The sequence below is a fragment of the Copidosoma floridanum genome, unplaced genomic scaffold (genome assembly GCF_036245765.1).
Source record: "Copidosoma floridanum isolate Cflo_tuat_1 unplaced genomic scaffold, Cflo_Japanese_pri ptg000028l, whole genome shotgun sequence".
Lineage (NCBI taxonomy): Eukaryota > Metazoa > Arthropoda > Insecta > Hymenoptera > Encyrtidae > Copidosoma > Copidosoma floridanum.
In genome coordinates, this window is record NW_028321905.1 from 2,957,047 (window position 1) to 2,981,784 (window position 24,738).

The 24,738-nt window shown below is 38.7% G+C and overlaps 1 protein-coding gene across 1 annotated transcript in view; it reads left to right on the top strand.

Annotated features, from left to right (window-relative positions):
* The window catches only part of Mgat1 (alpha-1,3-mannosyl-glycoprotein 2-beta-N-acetylglucosaminyltransferase), a 511,064-nt gene that overhangs the window by 179,756 nt on the left and 306,570 nt on the right, over nt 1-24,738 (top strand). Inside the window, exon 4 of the mRNA XM_014357434.2 lies at nt 13,203-13,351. Within this exon, the coding sequence (XP_014212920.2) occupies nt 13,203-13,351 (149 nt within the window). The remainder of the gene's footprint in view (nt 1-13,202; nt 13,352-24,738) is intronic.

The window sequence follows — 24,738 nt, forward strand, 5'->3', positions numbered from 1 at the left end:
CAGGCGATTATAGGCGCCTCAACGCTTGCACCGTACCTGACCGCTATCCGCTGCCCATCGTTGAGGACCTGCTCCAGGAAGCCAAGGGCAACGTTTTTTCTGTTGTAGATCTCAGGGAGGCATTTTACCAGATCCGTATAGCAGACGATGACATCCCGAAGACAGCTGTCACTACGCCTTTTGGGTTGTACGAATTCACCCGGTCTTCGATGGGTCAACGTAATGCGGCACAATCTCTCCAACGCACTGTAGATCATCTTCTCCGAGGCTTGCCTTTCGCAAGAGGTTACCTGGATGACATCCTTATCACTTCCGACAACCACGAACAAAACTTCATACATCTGCGACAGCTGTTCGAGGTCCTGCGGGCGGCTAAGTTGCGCATAAACCTGGACAAATGCGTGCTAGGTCATCAACAAGTAATCTACCTGGGGTTCTTGGTTTCGGCGGACGGTTTCAAGCCCCCGCCGCACAAGATCCAAGCCATCACCGACTTTCCTCGCCCGGAAAACTCTACGGAGCTTCGCCGCTTCCTTGGACTCTTCAACTACTACCGACGCTGCGTGCCTATGGCAGCCAGGATCCTAGCGCCCTTGAATGATCTCTTAAAGGAGCTACCGCCCAAGCAGAAGAAGGCCGACCTCACGTGGACTCCGCAAGCAGACGCCGCTTTCACGGCAAGCAAACTCGCCATGGTTGATGCCACGATGTCGTCCTTCCTTCGTGCTGGCGCTCCCTTGGCTCTACGCACTGACGCATCGGACTCCGCCATTGGAGCAGCCCTAGAATAACAGAATGATGATGGCAACTGGAAGCCCCTAGCCTTCTTTTCGAGGAAGCTCACTAGTACTGAGAGACGTTACAGCGTCTACGACCGTGAGCTCCTTGCCATCTACTCAGCCATTAAGGACTTCAAGCATATCCTGGAGGGTAGGGACCACAAGCTCCTCATTTACGCAGCCAAACAGCCTTCTGACAAGGCCTCACCTAGACAGGCGCGCCACATGGACTTTATCCTTCAACACAACGCCAACCTCGTTTATGTGAAGGGAGAAGACAACCCAGTCGCCGATGCGCTTTCCCGAATTTTTACTGTCTCTATGCCCACGGAATTGGATGCAGAGACCATCGCCATAGCCCAAGCCACAGACGAAGAGCTGCAGCACCTAGAGGAAAACACCAGCCTGGTCCTGCAGAGTTTGCCCGTTGACGTCCACAACGTCTTGTGCGACACTTCCACAGGAGCAGTAAGGCCTTATCTGCCTACAGCCCTGCGTCGCAAGGCATTCGAGGTTCTTCACAATCTCTCTCACCCAAGTGTCAAGGCCACGACACGTCTCGTCGCTTCCAAGTTTGTCTGGCCCGGGATGCGAAAGGAGATCATTCGTTGGGCGCAAACCTGTGAAGCCTGTCAACGTGCTAAGTTACATCGGCATAATCGGTCAGCATTGGGAAACTTCGAGGAGCCAGAAGCCTCAGTGGCCAGAGCCCTCATCGACAGGTGGATTTTCCTGTACGGAACCCCACTCACCATCACTACCGACCAAGGTGCTCAATTTGAGTCAGGATTGTTCACCGAGCTCGCAAAACTCCTGGGTATCTCCAGGATCCGAACGACTCCGTACCATCCCCAATCGATCGGGATGATTGAACGAAACCACCGGACAATTAAAGCAGCCCTTATGTGCGGACCAGATCAGCCATGGCCTCAGACACTGCCACTGGTCCTGCTTGGCTTACGCACTTCTTACAAAGAAGACCTGCAAGCACCTCCAGCCGAGATGCTGTACGGCACAACACTTTGGGTACCAGGAGAGTTTTTTACAATTCAAAGTCATCCAGACGCATGCCCAACGACCTTCGTTGAGAAACTCCGGAGCCTGACTCAGTCGATGAAGACAACACCAGCTTCTAGACACACAGCGACAAACGCACCGTTTTTCCACAAAAATCTCAGGACGTGCTCTCACGTCTTTAAACGCGTGGACTCCATCCGAAATCTTTGCAGGCACCATACATGGGTCCTCACCAGGTCATCAGGCGAGTAGACGACCGAACATATGTAGTCAATGTTAACGGCAGACATCTCACCGTCTCCACCGATGCTCTAAAACCGGCCTACATGGAAGTAGCCGACTCACAATCCGACGCAGCCGGCACCGAGGAGACGCCTAATCAGACGCCTACCCTGGCTATACCCGCCTCTTCACTACGACCAACGGCGCTCGAGCTCAACATGCCACCGGTGCCTATAGTTTCGCCGCCTCCAGCCCAGTCAAATCCTGCGAAACGGCCTACACCACCCTCATCGCCCACGCAGCTTTCACCGCCTGTACGAGCCACCCCAAAGAAGACGGTATCGTTCAGCTCGCCTCTTGCGAGCTACACTGAAGGGAGAGTGGATGTAGCCCCACCGTCCAAAGACATGGGGAACAAACGAAATCGACGCAAGCAACAGCTAGTCCCACGTCAAGTCTTCGCAGCAGCACCACCGTGCAGTGCTGCCACCACCGGTCACTCCGACTTCTACGATTTTCTCAGCCACCTAAGTGTTGCGTACTAGCGTGGACTCGACAGTAACGCACAATCCTCTACACGAGACACACGCGCTCCTACTCAGCAGCACAATAGCTGCTTGTACATTAAGACTAATAAAGGCTCCTATTCTTGTAATTACACAGGCAAGTCATCATTTCTCGCCCTGCATACTCCTCCAGCCTCCTCAGCTAAGGATAGCTCCCCAGCTAGTTCCAAAGATACACCTGAGTTTCGACATAAATCTAGGCTTTTATACGAATAAATGCAATTGTTCATTTAATTTTATTATTCATAATTTTTCTGCTGCCATACAAGTTTCTTAGCTTTATAGAATACATAAGTAAGATAAAGTATGTTAATTTTTAAAGTATTTCTATGAGTGTAAGTGCAGATTCAGCTAAGTTTTGACGAAAATCCTGGCTTTTTTCGAATCAACGTCGATTGGCTATTAAATTTCAATATTTATAATTTTTCTGCTACCTCAAAAGTTATTTAGCTTCATAGTATACATATGTAAGATGAAGTATGTTGAATTTTAAAGCATTCCTATAAGTGTAAGTGCAAATACAGCTGAATTTAAATGAAAATCCTAGCTTTTTTTTTAATAAACGTCCATTGTTTATTTAATTTTAACTTTATTATTTTTTCTGCTGCCTCAAAAGTTATTTGCCTTCATAGTGTACATAAGTAAGATAAAGTATGTTGAATTAAAAAGTATTTCTATAAGTGTAAGTGCAGATACAACTGAGTTTCAACATAAATCCTGACTTTTATACGAATAAATGTAATTGTTTATTTAATTTTAATATTTATAATTTTTCTGCTGCCATACAAGTTTGTTAGCTTTATAGAATACATAAGTAAGATAAGGTATGTTAATTTTTAAAGTATTTTTATGAGTGTAAATCCAGATTCAGCTAAGTTTTGACAAAAATTCTGGTTTTTTTTTTTAATGAACGTCAATTGTTAACTTAATTTTAATATTTATAATTTTTCTGCTGCCTCAAAAATCATTTTGTGTTATGGTATACATAAGTAAGATAAAGTATGTTAAATTTTCAAGCTTTTCTATGAGTGTAAGTGCAGATACAGCCGAGTTTCGCCATAAATTTTGGCTTGTATACGAATAAACATCCATTGTACGACTTCCCTTTCTTTGAGTGTAACCCCGGTTAATTGATGGTGGTAACAATCGGCTAAGAATATTATCTGTACCGAGGAAACTCTAAGATTAGGAACCAACACACAAACAATGTTAGTGTTTATATGTTGGAGGGCGGGTTCGTTGCCCTGTGTAAAAGAGCGAAGTTGCTCAGATTGCTGATTATGTAAAATATTTAAAATAATGAATATCAAGTTTTAAAATGTATCTGTTGAATAATCAATTAATTCTTGCACAATGTAAAGCAATTATTTTTTGATTATTACTTTATTAAATTATCATCGTTCCCTGAATATTCCCTTAAGTTTATTAATTTAATGTCTTTTTTAACTTATGCAATATCTTTCTAAATCTAGTGTCTTTTTTTTATTTATTCCTGCCCTTTTTTGGGTACAGACAATATTTTCAGTTCATATAAACAATTTCATAAATATCTTAACAGCTAGTATTCTAGTTTTTATCTTGAACTATAAAAAGGAACTCGCAATCATACGTGGAGGAGAAGGTTTGCTTAAATAAGTACAATCAATTTATTTTTAATTATTTTAAATTTATTCAATTATATGATTCTAAGGAAATTGTATCTTCAATTTCTACATGTATTTATTATATTTAAGTGATCGCGATTATTTACGTTAATAATGAATAAAGGAAATATTTAATATACTCAATAATTTAGAATTTACTTAAAATTTATCCGCCTTTGTTTAATAGAAAATTTTACATAAATGACAATTTGAATTTTCCCTTCTTAATACCTCCGCTTAGACACGTTGGGTTAGACTAGCACGAATTTTTAGCACAACCACGGAAGGTTAATGTTAGGTAACTACCTTGCCGACCAAGTCACGTAGGGTTAGGTCGTTCTCAGGGCCCGTGGGTGTCTTGATCACTGCTCAAGTCGTCAACCCAGGAACTTCACCTAAGAACGTGGTCGCTAACCCTAGTGTCTTGACTACTTGGGGATGCGTCGTCTCCGCGCTTACAGCGGTCGAGCACCGAAAGTCCAAGTAGGAACCGGTTAGTGGAAGTGTTACTTGTAGGTGTTATACAAACTCACTTTTAATCTCTCGGCCTTCGTACTTGGTCTCTTTCTCTCCCCTTGTGCTCGTCGTGGTGATGTACCGGTGCACGGGAAAATTCCAGGTCTGGGTGAGCAGTGGATTTTCCGCATCCCAGGCTTGCTGGAGAAGGACTGACTTTACATTGCGCGCTGGTGCCTTTTATGCTAATGTTGTTTCCTTTTAAGTAGCAGGTTTTCCCTTTTTTGGGTGAACGCGGTCTAGCATTTTCTTAACATACTAGACGCACATTCCCCGCGCACGGCGTTCAAATTTGAATTTTCGTGTTTTAAATAGAAATTAAAAAATGAGTACCCTTTAATTTTCTATTTCAAGAATACATATAATGTATAAAAGAATCTGTTCCCGGGAAATAGCCAAACACTTGCGCGCGACTTCTTTCCTCCACTCCACACATTTCGGCGCAAATCATAGAGCAAAAACAGCTCCCCGACTGAGATAAGAAGGGGGCTCGCGGCCCTGACTTGACAGAGGAGATCCAGCTCTCATCAGATTAACCCCTGCCAGGCAGCCGCCTGGCCGGGTGCCCCCCTTAACCGCTGCCGACAGGCATCTTTACAAATAAAGTTTTGAGTTTCAATAAAAAATCTCGCTGTTTTCCTTTCACTCACCCGGCCACTCCTAGGCGTCCACTCGTGGCCAGAGCCACAGGTTGGGCAGGCAAGGCCGATCTTTGGGGGACTCTCTTCGAGGACCGCGCTCGGCTCTCACTTGTCCAAACGCTTCTCTCACTTGGCATTCGATCCTACGCCCCCGAACGGATGGTTACGCTGGTCGAGCTAAGCTCCTAGGACGTCGCCACTCAGACGATCAGAGTCCCACAGAGTTCAACCTGGCGAGGCACGGTGTACAGATGCCACTCCGCTCCTTTTGCTTATTAGAGCCGCAGCCAGTACGCCGTCCTCGGCGACGTAACGAGAGACAACGCCTAAAACGGAACCGCCGAAGACACAGAGGGCGATCGCAACGAACGGCTATCGAGAGGTTCATTGCAACGCCTGACGCAGCTTCACCACCACGCCCAGTCCTCCGAAGCGTCGTATTCCAAGCTGCTCTGAGCCTCAGCAAGCTTCCGCCTGACAGCCCTCGGTTCCCATCACTCGAACGGGTAACGGTCGACGCAGTCCTCCCGGCAGCTATAGAACGGTTCGTGTCACCGGAATCAGACGCCGCTCTCAGCCCGGAGACCGGCCTCTTCGACGGCCTCAAGGACAATATTAAGGGCGACTCACCGGTACAGCCAGAGACTGACTTTCCGGCCTGCATACGCAAGCCGACTCGGCCCAGGACACTCGTCGTGCCTGCTCGAGCACCACTCGCCAAAACACCACCGCGCCTCCCAAAGCCCTCGAGGTCGATTCCCTTCGAGCTACGAGACCTACGACGACTAACAAAAGCCAAGCGGAAATAATTACTGCGTCCTCCAAAGGAAATAAGGATCCTGGAGGAGTTTGTCGTGCCGCGAAGGCGCAGCACAAGCCGCAAGCGTAGTTTAAGAACGCTGTATCGTTGACACAGCTACATCACCCACTCAGCCCTTCTTAGGACTAAACATAAGTCCAACGTTGGAACGAATCTTCTGGCTACCTAGCCGGAAGAGACTTAGTTTTGGGGCTTAACATTCCCAACTGCCAAGCCCCCGATAACAAATCTAAATATAAATGTAAGGCGTATATTATAAATAGAAGTGCCCCCTTGCAATTGTTTATTTAATTTTATTATTTACAATCTTTCTGCTGCCTCAGAAAGTATTTTGCTTTATAGTATACTTAAGTTAAATAAAATGTGTTTAATTTTAAAGCTCTCCTATGAGTGTAAGTGCAGATACAGCCGAGTTTTGACATAAATCCTGGCTTGTATATAAATAAACGACCATTGTTTATTTAATTTCAATATTTCTAATTTTCCTACTGCTTCAAAAGTTATTTTGCTTAATACAATACATAAATCAGATAAGGTATGTTAAATTTAAAAGCTTTCCTATGAGTGTAAGTGCAGATACAGTTGCACGGAGAGGAAATTTACGAGTTTACCACATGGAGGGTATCTGGCTGTTAGCGCATGCAGCCTCTCCATGCGTCTAAAACGCGAAGCTGATGCGCTGGATACCAGCCAGTGCTTGTGTTAGAGCCCGTAGAGTGTTACATGCTATCAACACATATGAGTACACGGCTGCGAACCAAGAAAAGCCGTAGCCGAAACTCATCGACTATATCCGAGCTGAAAAAGCAAGGAGCGTGATGGGTTTAACGCATCGTGACTCTTGCGTTTTGGGTATCAGCTGATGGTTGGCGCAAGAGTCTGCTATATACGTATATGTATACATGTTATGTATATGATTCTCATAGCCTTTCTAGGTTTTTTTAAACGGTTAACGTAATATATAATAAATTTGTAATGCTATGCACAAATAGTCGATTAATTTATTTTTCCTTCATTACATGCAGCAGAAACAAGCGAGAAAAAAAGAAAGTAAAAACTTCCTATATTATACAATTTTTAATTTTGTTAAATTAATTAAAAATTGTTTTTTTCTTTTCCAAAACTTGCATAGCGTTTAAAGTTCATACTTGTAACACATTCTCATATGTAATACTTAAAAGAACAGAAACAGCGTTAAATGTATACATATTAATATGTATATGTACATATACAGCATATATAGGCGCTCGCGCCTCGTGCCAACGCCGCCAACTATCAGCTGATACCCAAAACGCAAGAGCCCCCATGCGTTAAACCCATCACGCTCCTTGCGTTTTCAGCTCGGACATAGTCGATGAGTTTCGGCTACGGCTTTTCTTGGTTCGCAGCCGTGTACTCATATGTGTTGATAGCATGTAACACTCTACGGGCCTTAATACAAGCACTGGATGGCATCCAGCGCATCAGCTTCGCGTTTTAGACGCATGGGGAGGCTGCATGCGCTAACAGCCAGATACTCTTTAAGCGGTAAACCCGTAAATTTCCTCTCCGTGTGAGATTTGACATAAATTTTGGCTTCTATACGAATAAACGTCAATTGTTTATTTAATTTTAATCTTTATAATCCTTCTGCTGCCTCAAAAAGTATTTTGCTTTATAGTATACATAAGTAAAATAAAGTATGTTAAATTTTCAAGCTCTCCTATGAGTGTAAGTGCAGATACAGCCGAGTTTCGACATAAATCCTGGCTTTTATACGAATAAATGCCATTGCTTATTTAATTTTAATATTTATAATTTTTTTGCTGCCTTCAAAGTTATTCAGTTTTTCTGTCTGCATGGTTGAGATAAAATATATAGAAGTTTAAAGCAGTCCTATGTGCTATTGGAGCCCGTTTTTGACTGTAAAACTGCTTTTTTCTGTTGTTAATGTAAAGTGATTACTTAGTTAAATCAATAGTTTTTTTGTTTTTTTACTTTTAAGTCGTTTGGACTTGTAGTTAACGTATTGATTTTTTTACTGTACTTTTTCTAACTTTTAAAATTGCTGCAAAGAAAACTTTGTCAATTACCACAACATAGAATACGCATTTTAGTTTCGAAGTAACAACTACCATTATTTTACGGATTAAAGTTGATTATGATTTAGTTTTAATTGAACCTTATTTTTTTATTGATATATCTCATATATTAGAAATCAAGTAAGTCACTTTCGTTCGTTTAGTTAATTTTTTTTTTTTTTTTTTTTTTGCGGAGCTCTCCATATAGTACGTCGGCTAGGTTCGTCGGCTAGCTTTAGCTTCATGACCTAGCTTGACCACGAGTCATTTTAACCAAGCTGTTTAATCTAAGTGAAAGAATTTTTTATCTTATTGTACAGGCTTACGTGCTGAGAGTAAAGGTCTTCCATTGTGGAATTTAATTAAAGTAGTTACGAATAGAGGGATGCTCTGATATTAAACCGAATTAACCAATTGTACCAAATGAGAATCCGAAATATAGAATTTTATGTATATAATATGTTACTTCTACAAGTGTAAATAAATTATTAGTAAATCGGTTAATCAAGAAAAAAAATTTTTAAACATGGCAAGCAAATATTTGCACAGTTGATTTAATTTTAATAAATGTGGATCCCGACGCAAGTAATGTAAGCCTTGAAAATGAAAGTCATGAAAACAATTAAGGGCGTAAGGACCTACAATAATCTTAAGAGGGTATTGGAAACTTGAAAACCTGACCTTCGATTAGCCACCTAATGCTTGTGGAGCAGTGACGTCGACGTCAGCTACAATAGCTGCGGGCAACGAGCAACATGTGCAAAGAGGCTTACATCAGAAAACAGTGGCGTCGACGTCAGCAAAAATGGGCTTGGGAAAGCGAGTGGCCCGTCAAAAGAGATCAGAAACAGCAGGCAGCAGCGTCGATATCAGCAACAATGGCATCAGGCTAGCGAAAAAATAACGTGTCAAAAGGGAGCTAGTTGCCTGATGAGCTCAATGTCACATAGGTGGGACACACCCAAGCCCTTACACAGGCACAAAATAATGACACGACCCTTAGATTAAGGGCAAAACTTGTTTTTGTACCACGCACACTGCACTGCGCAAGTTACTGTGAGTTTACTGCGTAGTTTTTACGAGACGCTTTAAAGCACAAGGTGCCTTTCTTTTACTATTGTACTTACAATTGAGAAAAACCAAGATGTCAGAAAAACTGTATCTTTAAACACTTCTGTGTATCTGGCTCAAAGAACTTTATTTTTGATCAGATTGAGTTGGACTATATGAGGAAGCCAGATACAGAAGTTTAATGAAACAAATACTGTTGAATAAAGTAATTAATGTAACTTTTATTTAGAAAAGGCAAACTTGAGAATTTTACTGTTACTTAGCATTTTCGAGTTAAAAATAAGTAGTTTTAATTTCTTTAACAGAATCTGAATTGTCTCTAATCACAAGTCTCTTTCTAATTTGCACTACATTAATGTTAAGCATGCAATGCGTATTCATTTCACAGGTGCCTTTACAGTAGTACGTGTTGCTTCTAAACTTAAACGAGGTAAACTGAGTAAGAGAACGCGTGAGGTGATCAGTCAGTGGCGCACGAGAGCAGTCACTATAACGCACACGCACATGTACATAAAGCAAACATGTACATTGATCAACGGCATTCGTCTATACATAAAAAAAATAAGTCGATGTCATACGAATACAGAGTCGGTAACTCTTGGCACTAGCACATCATGCAGGCTATGCTTACTGAACTCACGCAACTTGTCTATATAAAAGTATGGCTATTTCCTCTAAATATGTTAACAAGACTTAGTAGAACTTTGATCAGTTAGGGCATGGACTAGGTGCATGATCGGTGCTGCTCTCATTTTACTCCCAAAGCTCATGTTAAATCTTATGGAAGAAAAATAGTTCAACTTGATGCCGTTGGCAAATCGACCCCCACAGCTCATGAGACACAATGTTAAAGTGACTAGTAGTGCCAGACCTCTCCTACAACTTCATACACCCAGTGCATTGGGTATGATGTTATTAGAATTTATGATCTGCACTCAATGCACACTAGCACCAAACCCTGAGAAATGATATACCGTGTGTCTCTATACTGCAAAAATTGTTGGGCAGGGAAAAACGTGTTAGCCAGAGCTGGATACAGGAAATGACGTTGCATCATGATTTGTTGCAAACAAAATAGTGGTTCTACAGCTCCAGACCCTTGCAAGTTACTGGAAGTTTCTAGATATTTTTGACTTTATGCACACGATCGTAGATGGCTGTGCAGTGCCAACGTCGGTGTATCTGTATGAATGTGTGAACACATATTCTACATTGGCATAGCGTCTTAAATGTTTTACTCATTCTCAATGTTATATTGATCAACATCCTAATAAATAGACTTATGAAAGTGTTCAAAAAATTCTATCAAAGTGCTTACCTAGCTTACGAGCCAAAGTGTCTCTATACTTAAATATTCTTTCCGAATGACCTTTCAAATTTACCATATGATTTTTACCCAAAACCTAAATTTATTCCTTAATAAGTATTAATACATTTTTCATACATTTTACCTAGATGATTAGCGTAACATCTGTGTAATTTTGCTATGTATGTTTTGCGTAGAATCAAACTGAAATTTATTTATATTCTACGTGGATTAATTGATAGACTAAAGATATCCATATTAGTAGTTATTGCAACGCTTTGATCTGTTATAACAAATCCCTACCACCTGGTTAGGGACCTGCTTTAAAGAAGCCAAATTGTTGCATGTATGTATTTGTAAGTTGAGTATGAAAAATCTTGTTGTGAATAAGAATGAAAAAAAAAGGGACAGAGAACCACGCCCTGCCTGTAGTACTGAGTAGGAGATTGCTTTGACAGGGCCAAAGTGTTTGTGAGGTGGTATGACGATTGGGGAGAACATGCAAAATCTTTTAAGAAAGAGAGAAAGAGACAGAAGCCTCTACTACCATCAGTATTTATGTACAACTAAACCTATTATATCAAGATGAAAGGAAGCTGTCAAGTTAGTCGAAAAAAGAATAGTTAAAAATATGTTTACTTTATGTACAGCTCCTACTGATTCTTATGTATCCTAGTATAGCTGAAGCATATCCAGCCGTTTATGCTCCTATAAAATTGTCACTTTATGTTTGTATTATTGGCTTTTTTCCAATAGGTTACACCACAGAATTCACATTTATCTCCACGAACGTTTTTTTTTTAAGAAGCCGTATAGTGTTTTCTTTAATTTTAACAGCTGCTTAATTTCGTTCCAAATAGGATCTAAAATTGTTTAAACAAAAACGTTCTATCGATTGAAATATTTTGCTTGGTAACTGAACATCCTGTAAATATCACTACCACTATTATTGTCGAAATAATTTCTTACAAAAATTTCACTGTCGCTATCACTGTTTTTACTGCTGTGCATGAAATATGACAAACAAAGGTCACTACTATCACATGTCACACTATTAATATATTTTACATAATCGAAATAACTATTAACCATGATCTGATTTCCTACAAAAAAGTCATTATTTACACTTAGCACACTACAGTTTATGATTTACTTGTTTATGAAACTAGTTTGTTGTAGTTGTTGACAGCATGCTTATGTGTAGCAAGATTATATATAAAAAGCTTATGGTGCATTAAAAATTCCATTAGTTTTAAGTGTAAAAGAAGTAAAAAAAAAAATTATAATGTATTCGTTGATAGAAACACATTCAATAGAGCTGTCAAGAATAAAGTGCTTTAAAGTGTGACAGAGCTTTGACCAATCTAGTGCACTGTCTCTGTCTCAGCTATCTCAGTTACGTTGATTTCACTTTCTAGTTCCCTTATCACTCATTCTCTTCATCTGAGCTTTTTTCATTGTCTTTAAATATTTTTATTTTATTGCTTTTCGCAAACTTATTTGGAATCTAGAAGTGATACTCATGGCTATAAGGAGAATTGCGCTTGCGGCACTAATGTAGCTTTGCCTTATCTCTGGTACTTTCTCACATGTTAAACATGATCCATATATCATGCTCAGACCTAGTAGTCAAACACTTGTGGGATGATTTATAAGAAGATTAATTTTACATTACTTCACTAGGGCACAAAGTACAAACATGAGCGCCCGAAGGGCGCGATTGTTGTATGTTAATGCCCGAGTCGCATATTATGTTTTTCGTATCGAGGGCGAAAAGTACACTTTGCATCCATTAAATCATTTTAAGCCCTAGGGCAGAAAAGTACTTTAAGCCTGGAAGGTGAGAAACACTTTTCCACCCGCGGGTCTAAAGTAATTTCAAGGGCGCAAAGAGTTGCACCAAGGCGCAAAGTGACAGTTGCACTTAGTGCTCATGGTAAGCAAAAAATATTTACACGAAGAAGGTTAAGCAGCTTGAAAAAAAGCACGTACTGAACTTAAATACAATGTATCTTGAATATGAAACCAAAATACACTTAAATTTTTGAAATTCAATTAAGAATTAGAGAAATGAAATCCATGAGCTTAAGACAAAATGACATAACTTTTATTTGAGATACAGTCTTGGTAATATACTTAACTGAAACATGCATTTAAATATAGATGTGCACAAACAAGAGAACTACTATATTAATTAAATCGAGATATTCAACGATCCTTATAAATTTATTCAGTCATACGTATTAAAGCACCTACATAAGGATACTATATCAAATTCTTATATCGAAGGTTAACAAATTTTAGAGATCAAAGTACAAAAGTCAATACTCCAAGATAAAGTTGTAGAGATCGAGGAATAAAAATAAAAATGAAAAAAGAAATCAACGGCAAATGTTAAGGTTTCGTCACTAACTCAATATTACACATCCAAATTCTAATTTTTAGACAATGTAAGAAAAATAGGAAAATAACATCTGGATAACTTGTAGTACTTAAAAGTACTGAATTGAATAATCTTGCTACGATGAAATTATAAACTGATTGATTTTCATATTTTTCAGATTATCAGACTTCAAATGTGTTTAGCAGAGAAATTTTACTAAGCAAAAATAGAAATGCATTAGAGAATCAGGTTCGAAGCTCCAGGGTGTACAAAGAATATTTAAACACCCACCAACGAGAGGATATTCTTAAAGTAGAATATTCATCAGTAAGTATGACTTTTATCCTTTATTAATCATTATATCAAAGCTTTATAAAAGATTTTTTACATGCGTCATTACATTTATTTTTCATGAAAGATTTTTTACATGCGTCATTACGAATTAACACTCGATTTTTGAATGTATTGTATGTAAACATTATCTGCTAATAAAATTTTATATGCTTCGGATGTATTTTCTTCTAAATATTTCACCAATCACTTCTCACTTTTTTACTGCCCTTTTTTTTCTTCAGTAACTTATTACTCTGGTTCGATAAGTCCTTGTTTTCATAACTTATTTTACTATCAGGTTGTAGAAAAAAATACTTTAAAAAATGAAACAGTTCCTAAGTATATTCAGTGCAAGTATTATATTTCTTATAAAAAAAAGTGTTGCAAATAATTTGCATTTAAAGCTTACTGAAATGAAAGATAAGGGAAAGGGGATATTGCAAGGCTCTATGTAAAAAAGTTATACTACGCTGAGCCCCAAAATATTTTTCTGTGGTCAACTTGCCAGTAGTTGGTAGAACAACAATATGCTCGAAAAAAACTAACAACCAAATACAATAATTAAATTTATTGGTAGATGTAGTGTTTAATAACGTCTTGTTTTTGATTACTAAGGATAACTAACATTCTTATATAAGAAGCTACGACCCTTTTTCGATAAAAGGGTATTATGAATTTTTTTTTAATATAAATTTCATTGTTATGAATAGTTGAAAGTATCGTTCTCAAAAACAGCTAAAAATTTGTTATAGTATAGAAAATAAATATACATCACACTTTTAAATGTATCTCCATGTTCATCTATGTAGGTGCATGTACAACCACTTATATTTTAGAAGTCTAATGTTGGATTTCAACTATCCAGGGTTTAGAATTATTGTGTTTTTTACCTTAAAGGGACCGGAAAACATTAATACCTAATGCCAGTCTTTATATAAAAATTAGCGTTATTGGTTTTACTTACCCTAATAGGTTATTTATTATTAATTTTTTTAAAGAGTATAGTTTTTTTTTCATTTAGTTAACATTCAAGCAGTATGTGTGATTATTAACTTTACAACGTTTGTATAAACGATTGTTTTATCAAAAGACTATTTGGGTCTAGATTTTATATTATTTAATAAATGCATTTTAATTTAAAAAATCAGTCATTTTTTTAAAAGTTACTTTTTATTTATTTATTTGTTTTTACTGTTATTTGTCTGAATATTCACATATAATAGTTATAAAGTATAATGGCTTTCAATGATTGAAAATAGGTGGTAAGTTCCCATCAAACAATATTCATGAAAGCTCAAGTACAAAAAGTTATAATGATTTTGTAGTTTTACTGTGTACAAAACAATGTGAGTACATTTTAATATCCATTACAATAAAATACGATGAAAAAATTATCTTCAAATCACGAAGTCAGTTTAACAATTTCAATAATGATTGGAAAGATATGATAAATAAAATCAACAAATGTAACGTATTTTATAAAATAACATGCAAGTGCGGTCAATGCTATGCAGGACAATTATCTAAGAAATGAGAAATAAGAAAAAATGAGCATTGTAATGATATATTTATATGTAAAAACACTTCCGTATGACATAACCACATCTCTAAGAGTTACCACATACCTCTCTTCTCAGCAATATACAGCATGATATGTAACGGTGGAATTTCCCGAGAACCGCGTATAGAGCGATTTCTTCTGACGCGAACCCCGTTGGAATTAATTTTTTAGGGCAAATAGCTTTTAAATGGGAGCCGTTTGAAAATACGTTCCAAACTACCCCTTAATGGGGTTAGAAGGCTATAGCGCACCCGCATGAACTCGCAACGTTGCCACATTGTTATTGGAGCTTAGTCGGTAAGCAGTGAGAACTATATCCATGTGCGCACGCAAGAGCGTCAGCTACTGCTGGTAACTTGAAAGTTGGATGTAAAAATTTTTACCTTAAGGAGGCTTGGGCGATTTTGAATTAAATGGTACTCCACAGAGGCCTCTCAATAGATACGACACCAAACGCCCAAGCCTCCTTAAGGTAAATATTGTCTGCTCCTTATGTTGTCAGTTGTTTATCCACGTGCTTACTGTCTTTCTCGCTCTCATGTTGGACAAAAACATCTTTGAATTTTTATACTTAAGTAATGTTGCCTCAAATAAAAGTAAAACACCATATCAGTTGGGATTTTTCCACTCCACACGATAGTATTTTTGCAAAAATAGTCGACCTCTTGGTCAAAAATATTGTTGTTGGGTATGTCTTACATACTTTAAAATAATACGTTTGAAAATGCTCTCAATACTATCTAATTATTTCAACAAAAATTATGGAACATCTATTCAAAAAAATCATAAACTTTACAGTGTATTGAATAATAATTTTAAAATGTCACGTTAATAAAATGTTTGTTTGATGTACATCTTTATTCAGTTAAAACTGAACCATCAATATAAACTGACACATTGAGAATAAAAAATAGTTTACAACATACGGAAAATAAATTTAATCGAACTAAGTCCCCACCAAGTGCCCGGGAAGTACCCGCCAAGTGCCCGGGAAGTACCCGCCAAGTACCCAGGAAGTACCCGGCAAGTGCGCGGGAAGTACGCATCCTTTATAAATAATAGTATTTTGTAAGGTTTCTACAAAATAAATTTAAACAGTACTATATTAAAGTGTAAGTTATTGTGAGGAACTATCCTAACTATACAACTTTTTTGAGTAGAATGATTTCTGTACGTGATTTTGTGGAAAGCCATAGTGCAGTACATAAAATTAAGTTGTAAGAAAGTGGTGAGTGCTTTTTGTACAACAATAATTATAGAAATGAGAACAACAACAATTGTTAAGTAATATACTGATTATACGGGAGATGTACACAAATACATATTTTCGTGCTAATAACTTCTTCCTATCAAACCGTATAGTCACACTCAAATGACCCAAGTTATACATACTCCTCTTTACATCAACTGTCTACAAAATCAAACCACAAAAAACTCTCTCGTTGATTTCGTATTGCTGCATTTTTTTCAATTCATTTCCATCTGCTATTAATATGCGGTTATTGGTGATGATGAATAATTTCTTTATAAGTATATCTCGTTGCGTATATATTCTTGTTAGCATTTAAGTTGAATTTATTGGGATTTAAAGTTCGTGCCGTCAGGGCCGCCCTGTCGCGTACGACAGAAGAGGTCATTATATAATTTTTTTTTTAATGGTTAACTGCCCATTGTAACTAGGAGAAGCCTCTCCTTCTTTTGCGATGGCTAGACCGCTAGTTTGTTGGCTCGTACGGATCGCCTCTCTCACGTCTCTTGCCTTGAAGCCCTCGAACAGATAAGATCGTTTAAGTAAAACGTTTTAAATTGCGGCAAAAGAAATAAGTTTTAATCATTGTATTATTGTTGTGCGGATCAAGCTCACTTCATACTTGGATCGCCTGTCGCTTTGCTGGCTCCCATTGGGTTAGCAGGTATCATAGACGAATTTCGTTGTCATTTAATTTTATCTCGCTCGCTAAAGGAAATTTTGTAGTGCGCACAGCTCATTGAAAATCAGTGGCAAGTCTAGGCACATAGTTCATTATAGTAATTCTTAATTATTATTGTACTCTGTAAATGTGTAAACAGCCGTTACTTGAATAAAACTTTGTTAATTATATTCATATTGGAAAGTTGCCTCCACTGCTTATTTCACAGTTAAGCATTATCGAATTAGCTGCAACATCTCAGTGACCTTTTTTCCTTCACCATTAAAATCGGTCGAGATGCCAATTTAGCATTTTGGTAGCAGAACGTGGTTCAGAAACAGCAAGCAGTTATCGAAGAGAGAAGTATCGAGAGGCAACAGGAGTACGTGTATTGTTTAGATTGGAGTCGTTGTCAGCGCTTCGACAACAGTTTCGTGGCTTTCTTTCGCCAAATTGCCACAGGGCGGAGAGGGGTGCGGACTTAAGTGCTATAGGCCTCTTCTCCGCCTTCTCACGGTGTTCGCGTACAGCCAGCCTTCTTCAGCATTTAAACGGCTGCGAGTGAGGTGAGAAGGGGGTTCACTGCGGCGACTGCAAAACAGGTACGCGTGCGTTATTAATGTTGACTCTCTCTCTCTCTCTCTCTCTCTCTCTCTCTCTGTCTCTCTTGTTGGATAATCGAGCGAGGTGCACTCGTATGAGAATCGGTTGTAAAAGTTTGTGTTGCTTCTTACGGATAGCTAGATAGTTCGATTAGAATGTTGGAAAAGTGGTATACGGATCAGGTTACAATGGGAAAGAGAATTAGGAACGCGTTCGAGAACTTTAAAAAAGACACTTTAATTTAAGGGAATAAAGATATTTTAGCATCACACAATTATTACGTGAAGCAATTACTTGATCAGGTTGTTGAGGCGTACTTTGATTCGTTAGGCGAGTTGAATGATTTTGTTATCGAATTGGAGCGCAAGCATGTGACTTCCCCGGTGATAAATGCGTACCATCATGCTAATAATTTAATAAAAGCGAAATTTCCCTCTCTAACTCTTCTGACTTTTTTGGGTAAACACGAAGAATGAGAGTCGTTTAAACAACTTTTCACATTGCTTGTGATTGATCGGGAAATGCCCAAGGCTGTTAAATTACAGCATTTGCTAACGGTTATACAAGGCTCAGCTCTGCAGAAATTAAAGGGTTTAGAAATAACAGACACTAACTTTAATGTTGCGTGGGACAAATTGTAAGCCTAATAAATCTGCCAACGGTAAGACCTGGAAATCTGCAAGATTTAATTCAGATCTTAGATAAAACACAAGAATCAGTTCGGGCCTTGAAGGATCTTGATTGTCCAGTGCTACATTATAATTGGATAATCCATTGTGTAGTTAGAAAATTGGATTCACTAAGTTGAGAAGGTTGGGAAATAAAACAAGCCAACCCAACTTATTCCGAATTGGTCGTTTTCATTGAGCATCACACACAGACCTTGGAGCAAGCACATGCTTCGTTTGATTTTGGAGCCGCAAATAGAGAGGGAGGAAAGAGTGTTTAACACATTCAACACGATAAAGCTAATAGTAAACAAATATTAGCAAACGTTTCGGCTGAGGCGAGCTCGAGGCCTCAAGGTGATTCGAAAACGAAGAAAAGATTTACACTATCCTGTGTACTTTGCAAGGAAAAACATTCATTGTATAAATCCCCTTAATTTGATAGTATGTCTCAACACGAACGTTCTTTTACATGCAAGAAAGCCAAGTTGTGTTTGAATTGTTTACTGGATTCTCACTTTTGTAATGATTGTCCTTCGGAAAAAAATGTATCAAGAGCGGAAAAAAGCACAATACTTTGCTTCATTCTGAGTCCGTACAGTCAAGAGACATAACTTCAAAAGTGATCGAGGCGTTAAATGCTGCCGAGGGTGAGCATAAAAAAGAAAATTCTTTGAACTCGTTCTCAGTAAATGTCGCGGAGGTTTTATGCCATCAGATGTACGTTGACGATGCGTTTGGCGGCGCCGATGATACGAGGTCAGCATTGCGTCGCAGGGATTAGCTGATAGCTATCCTGAAGACTGCTGGTATGTCGCTGGAAAAGTGGGCAGCCAATGATCCTGTGTTGCTGAGAGATTTGAACGCGTTGGCTGAGTCTGAGATCGCCGTCAGACTCGAGGAGAGCGTCTCTGCTTTGGGGCTTTCATGGCAGCCTGGAGGGGACGTTTTTAGCTTCAAATTAGAAAGGGCGTCGGCTTCTGTGGAGCTCACCAAGAGAAAGATACTTTCGGATATTTCACGACTTTTCGATCCAATGGGCTGGCTGGCTCCCACGTTAATAACAGCAAAAATTGTGTTACAGGATATTTGACTTTCAGGAATCGATTGGGATGAGCTGGTGCCCGACGAGTTACGTAAAAAATGGATAGCCTTTCGATCCTCGCTGGCAAATATTGCTGAGATAAAGATAGAGCGCTGGATTGGTGGGTTTGAGGGAGATGGCTGGATTCTGCATGGCTTCGCGGACGCCTCCAAGCGTGCTTACGCCGCTGTGATCCACGAAGTGCTTCCAGGTCGCTCGTCCGTGTTGTTGATGGCCAAAACAAAGATTGCACCCGTTAAGGTGCAGACTCTTCCCAGGCTTGAGTTATGCGGCGCTCAGCTTCTGGCACGTTTGGCGGCGGGTGTTTTGGCTCGGCTGAGAGGGACGCCCAGCGAGTTTCACTTATGACGGACTTGAGGGTGGTACTGGATTGGCTTGCATCACACCCGTCTCGCTGGCAAACATTCGTGGCCAATCGTATCAGCGAGATAATAACGTCTGTACCGCAAGCACAGTGGCATCACGTCCGTTCAGCGTACAATCCTGCGGACTGTGCTACTAGAGGGATAACGCCCTCTTAGCTTTCGATGCACAACCTCTGGTGGAAAGGACCCGCTTGGCTGACCCGGTCGAGTTCAGAGTGGCCCTCAATCGACAAACATGCGGACTCGTCGCTGGAGGAGCAGAAAGAGGCAGAGATTGCCGTATGTATCGCTTAATCAGAGGTGGAATTGGACGTGCTCACCAAGTTGGAAAAACACTCAAGTTTCTGACGAGTACTAAGTATTGTGGGGTACTGCGGACTCTGGTTGCATGGAGAGGCTGAGCCGTTGAATCAGCAAGAAATTCGAAAGTTGACAGCTAAAGAGTATCGTTGGGTTCGTTTTGCTTGTTATCGCGCAATTCAGGCATATAAGTTTTCTAACGAAAAGAAAATTTTGTTGCAGCAACAAGCACGTCCAAGGTCGTCGTCGTTGGCCCGCCTGGCGCCCTTTGTGTTTGAGCAGGGCCTAATTCGAGTGGGAGGCCGATTGCAGGAGTCGTCGTTGTCCTTCCAGGAGAAGCATCCGGTGGTCTTGCTGGGCAGGTGTCTGTTGGTGAGACCACTCATAGAGGAAGTTTATATGCTCACTCTCCATGGGGGTTTATGCTGTCCCACATTGGCTGTTCGTTGTGGATACTTCAGGATCGACGAATGGTGTCCGGAGTTTGACATCGATGCGTAAAATGCCTCCGTTTTTCTCAGCGGCACAATCAGCAACAGATGGCCCCGCTACCGTCGATCAGACTGGAGCCACAGCGTCCTTTTTCGGGCACTGGCGTGGATTACGCGGGCCCGATTCTGGTACTCTTTTCGAGAGGTAGGGGTGCGAGAACTACAAAGGGCTACATCGCAATTTTTGTTTGCCTCGTGACCAGGGCCGTGCACATCGAGATAGATTCAGATCCGTCAACAGAAGCCTTTTTAGCAGCGTATGCTAGATTTGTGGCTTGGCGTGGATGCTGTTTGGAACTTTACTCTGACCATGCAACGAATTTTCGAGGAGCGGCATCCGAGCTTAAAAGGATGTTTTCACGATCGTTTGGATTCGTTAGTGAAGTCTCGGGTCGCTTGGCGGTGCGGGGAACGGCATGGAAACTTATTCCCTCCCCCCTGCGCTCCTCACTTTGGAGGCTTGTAGGAGGCTGCAGTGCGCAGTTTCATGTATTATCTCCGACGCGCACTAGGAAATGCTACATTGACCTTTAAGGAGCTCTCCACGCTCGCTGCTCAAGTCGAGGGATGTTTGAACTCACGTCCGTTGTGTCCTTTAAGTGGAGATGCCTTGGACGATCTGGCCCTGACTCTGGGACATTTCTTGGTGGGATCTGCTTTACTGTCGCATCCTGAACCATACAGCGAGCCAGACGTCTCTACAACTTTGAAGCAGCGCTGGAGTCAAATAGTCGGCATACGAAACGCATTTTAGTCGCGTTGGCGTAAGGAAATACTAAATCAGTTGCAGCAGCGAAATAAGTGTCTTAGACCAGTTCTCAACTTTAAAAAGGGAGATGTTGTGCTGGTCAAGGACGAGCTCACTCCACCAGCTCAATGGCCTTTAGCACGAGTTTTGGAAGTACATATGGGTAAGGATAATCTGGTACGAGTTGTTACGTTGAAGACATCCACTTCTGTTTTGGTTCGTCCAATTGTAAAGCTGATTAGGTTGCCCACTGAGCTAGAAACTGAAGAGTACTTGAAAAACCAATCGAGAGCTGAGAAGTAATGTAAAATTAATAGTGAAATGAAATGGACTGTTTTTAAATATGGACTGTAAATGTTAATTATTATAGTAACTGTTAAATTAATGAAACTGGACATTTTTTAAGAGCATAAAATCATTTAGCTTGGTTGAATGTTTTGCATTGTATTCTATACAGTATGTTATAGTTGATCATAGATTAAATGTATGGCTGTAGTTCAATTAAGCGTCTTTGTGTTTGCGGCTCAGGGCATTTTTTTAATATCTTTTGTTGAACTTTAATTTTGTACGAACTTTTGCCACTTGATATTGATAATATTTAATTTATATTTCAACGGTATTAGATATATTTTGTAGAAGGTTACCTTTCAAAAATGTGAGGATATTGGTTGTAAAGCAAGCCTGCGTTAGGATGTTTTTTTTCTAGCTTGCTGACAGGGAGTCAGCAAGGCAGGGAGTATGTTGGGATTTAAGTTGAATTTATTGAGATTTTCAGTTAGCTCCATCAGGGCCGCCCTGTCGCGTACGAAGGAAGAGGTCATATATAGTTTTGTTTTGAATCGTCAACTGTCCATTGTAACTAGGAGAAGCCTCTCCTTCTTTTGCGATGGCTAGACCGCTGCTTCATTGGCTCGTACGGATCGCCTCTCTCGCGTCTCTTGCCTTGAAGCCCTCGAACAGCTAAGATTGTTTGAACAAACGTTTTGAATTGCCGCACAAGAAATTAGTTTTAATCATTGCGGCTCGTTGAAAATCAGTGGCAAGTCTAGGCACATAGTTCATTATAGTTATTTTTAATTATTATTGTACTCTGCAAATATGTAAATAGCCGTTACTTGAATAAAATGTTGTTAATTATATTCATATTGGAATGTGGCTTCCACTGCTAATTTCACAGTTAAGCATGATCGAATTTGGTGCAACATCTCAGTGACCTTTTTTCCTTCACCATTGAAATCGGTCGAGATGCCAATTTAACAATTCTTGAAGATGTAGCTATATACCCTTATTTCTAACTAACTTACTTTTCTTAATGATTTAGTTTAGGAGTGATTGAACTTATTGTTGAGAAGAGAACTGAATGTGGTACCTAGCACAGCAAAGTAAAAATCTAAAAGATAATGTTGTAAACTAATTAATGCCTTCAATTATTGACCGTTGTTGATTCTTTCCCTACACAATCTTTAAATTATTTAAAAAACTTGCTTTGAGGTTTTGATATTTAACAATTTGTTGACTGTATGTTTTAATTAAAGCCCTCCTTCAAAATGAAGAAAAATCATAACATTATTCTGTTAGATTAACTCATTTAGAAATAACTAACAAAAAAGTAGCCCTTTATCACCCGCCCCCTACTGACTTATATTTTCTGTGGATTCTATAGACGTTTTGTGTGAGGCTCATAATAGACTTTTGCCTCCCCGCTACCCCTACGCTACTCTATCCTCCTTCACAGCCTCCAACATCCATGCACATTAAGGTAATATGCTTTCTAATATGTAATTTACAAAATAATAATGAATACTTTTTGCTCTCTTCACCACCCTATCTTTAGCACGGCCCCCATTCTCCCTCGCCGCTTGCCATAAATGTTATACACTGCCTTACAATATCATATTATCATTGGTTCATCTTTTCACACTTGAAGCATTTTTAATGTTACAGGTAGGAACATTAAGTGCAAATAATTAAATAAAAAATACAGTTAACCATTAGTTTATTATGATACTAAAATTAACAAAGATACAATAAGTTAAACATTTTCTGATTCACAAATTTAACAAGGCCATGAACTACTGTGGCTCAGTTATTATTTTATTTTTTGTCAAAATGTTTTCGGGCTTTTAACACCTTGACAATGCAACATATAAATGATGGTGCGAAATTAACGGTTTCTTTAAGTACAAACCTAATTCGTTAGGACTTTCAAACTGTGACGTATAAATAGTCATAGAAAACGCTACTACTAAAGAAAATTTTTTTCCATACAACATGAAAGGTACACAAGATAAAATACCTATATTTAAATTTATTATTCAAATTAAATCTTCGTTTCCAATATTTTTGCCATTATATCAGCATAAAAGTTGTGTTTGCATAATTTGGTTATTTATAGTCTCGTTCCATTATACATCCTTTCTGAAATGCATCAATGAATAAATAAAAAAGTCAATATTAAAATGGTATTTATTTTTAACTTTAGTTAGTAAGATAAAAGACTTCTTCGAATACAATTCCAATCTTTACATGGAGTATTTATATTTCAAAATTTTCACAATATTTTCAACTCTCTTATGAGTTCCATAATCTTGGCTGTAATAAGTTGTTTTTTTTGAGTTATTGTTATGGATGTTTTGTAATTTAAAAATGTTTGTACCTGTTATAAGATGCAAGGATAAGGTTATTGGCTTTTGATTCATTAATCTTATTAAGAAGTATAGAGCACACATCATGGATTTTTTAATTTCCTTAAATTTTAAATGACGTTATTTTACTTTCTCCAATTTTAAACAACCATGAACATGATTTTTATCTACTCAATATCTGTTATAATATCAATTCAACCAACAAAATTATGTGCAAACTGATAGAATGTTAGCTTAATTAGTGTGGTGTAAGGGGGGTCAAACAAAAATTAAACACAAAAAAACCAACTTAAAAATCGATGGAATCTTACTTTAATAAAAAATGAGGTTGCAGGGATTCTTTGAAATTGTAAGTGGAGATAAAGAGTCATTAGAAGGGGGTTGAGCTGGTGGAAAGATAAAAATTAAATTTTATAAAAATGGTAGAAAGGTGACTCAAGAGAGAAAGGTGGGGGATAGTAAAAAAATGACCCTTCAAAATGACTGTATGGTATAAAAAAATAAATCCTAGGAGGGCTTTGTTCTATGTGCGCTTTACGTACCAATCTTTACAAACAGATTGTAATAGGAAGTTGAAAACTTTCTCAGAAATTTTCCTTTTTAGTGTCTGGTTATCTTACTAACTATTACTGTATTATTATTTTTTACTTATGATAATTATAACTAATTTATTAAAAAAATTTTATTACAACAGTATCTCTTATTTCATTTTAATATACAATTCTTTACTACCTTATATTTACTTAATTTTTCTAGAAAAATTTTTCAACAATGTTTTAGTTGTCTATTGTTATTTTTAAAATTAAGGTTTCTTTCTTATTATGTTTCTAAATACAAACAAATAAAAATCACTTTATTAATAAATTATATACAATGTCATTCTTTAAAGTTGTTTACATAATAATAGTTCTTTAATATACTCACTCTTTAAGCAGGATCAATGAATAGGAGTGCCTTATAATTTTATCAGAACAAAAAGTATAAC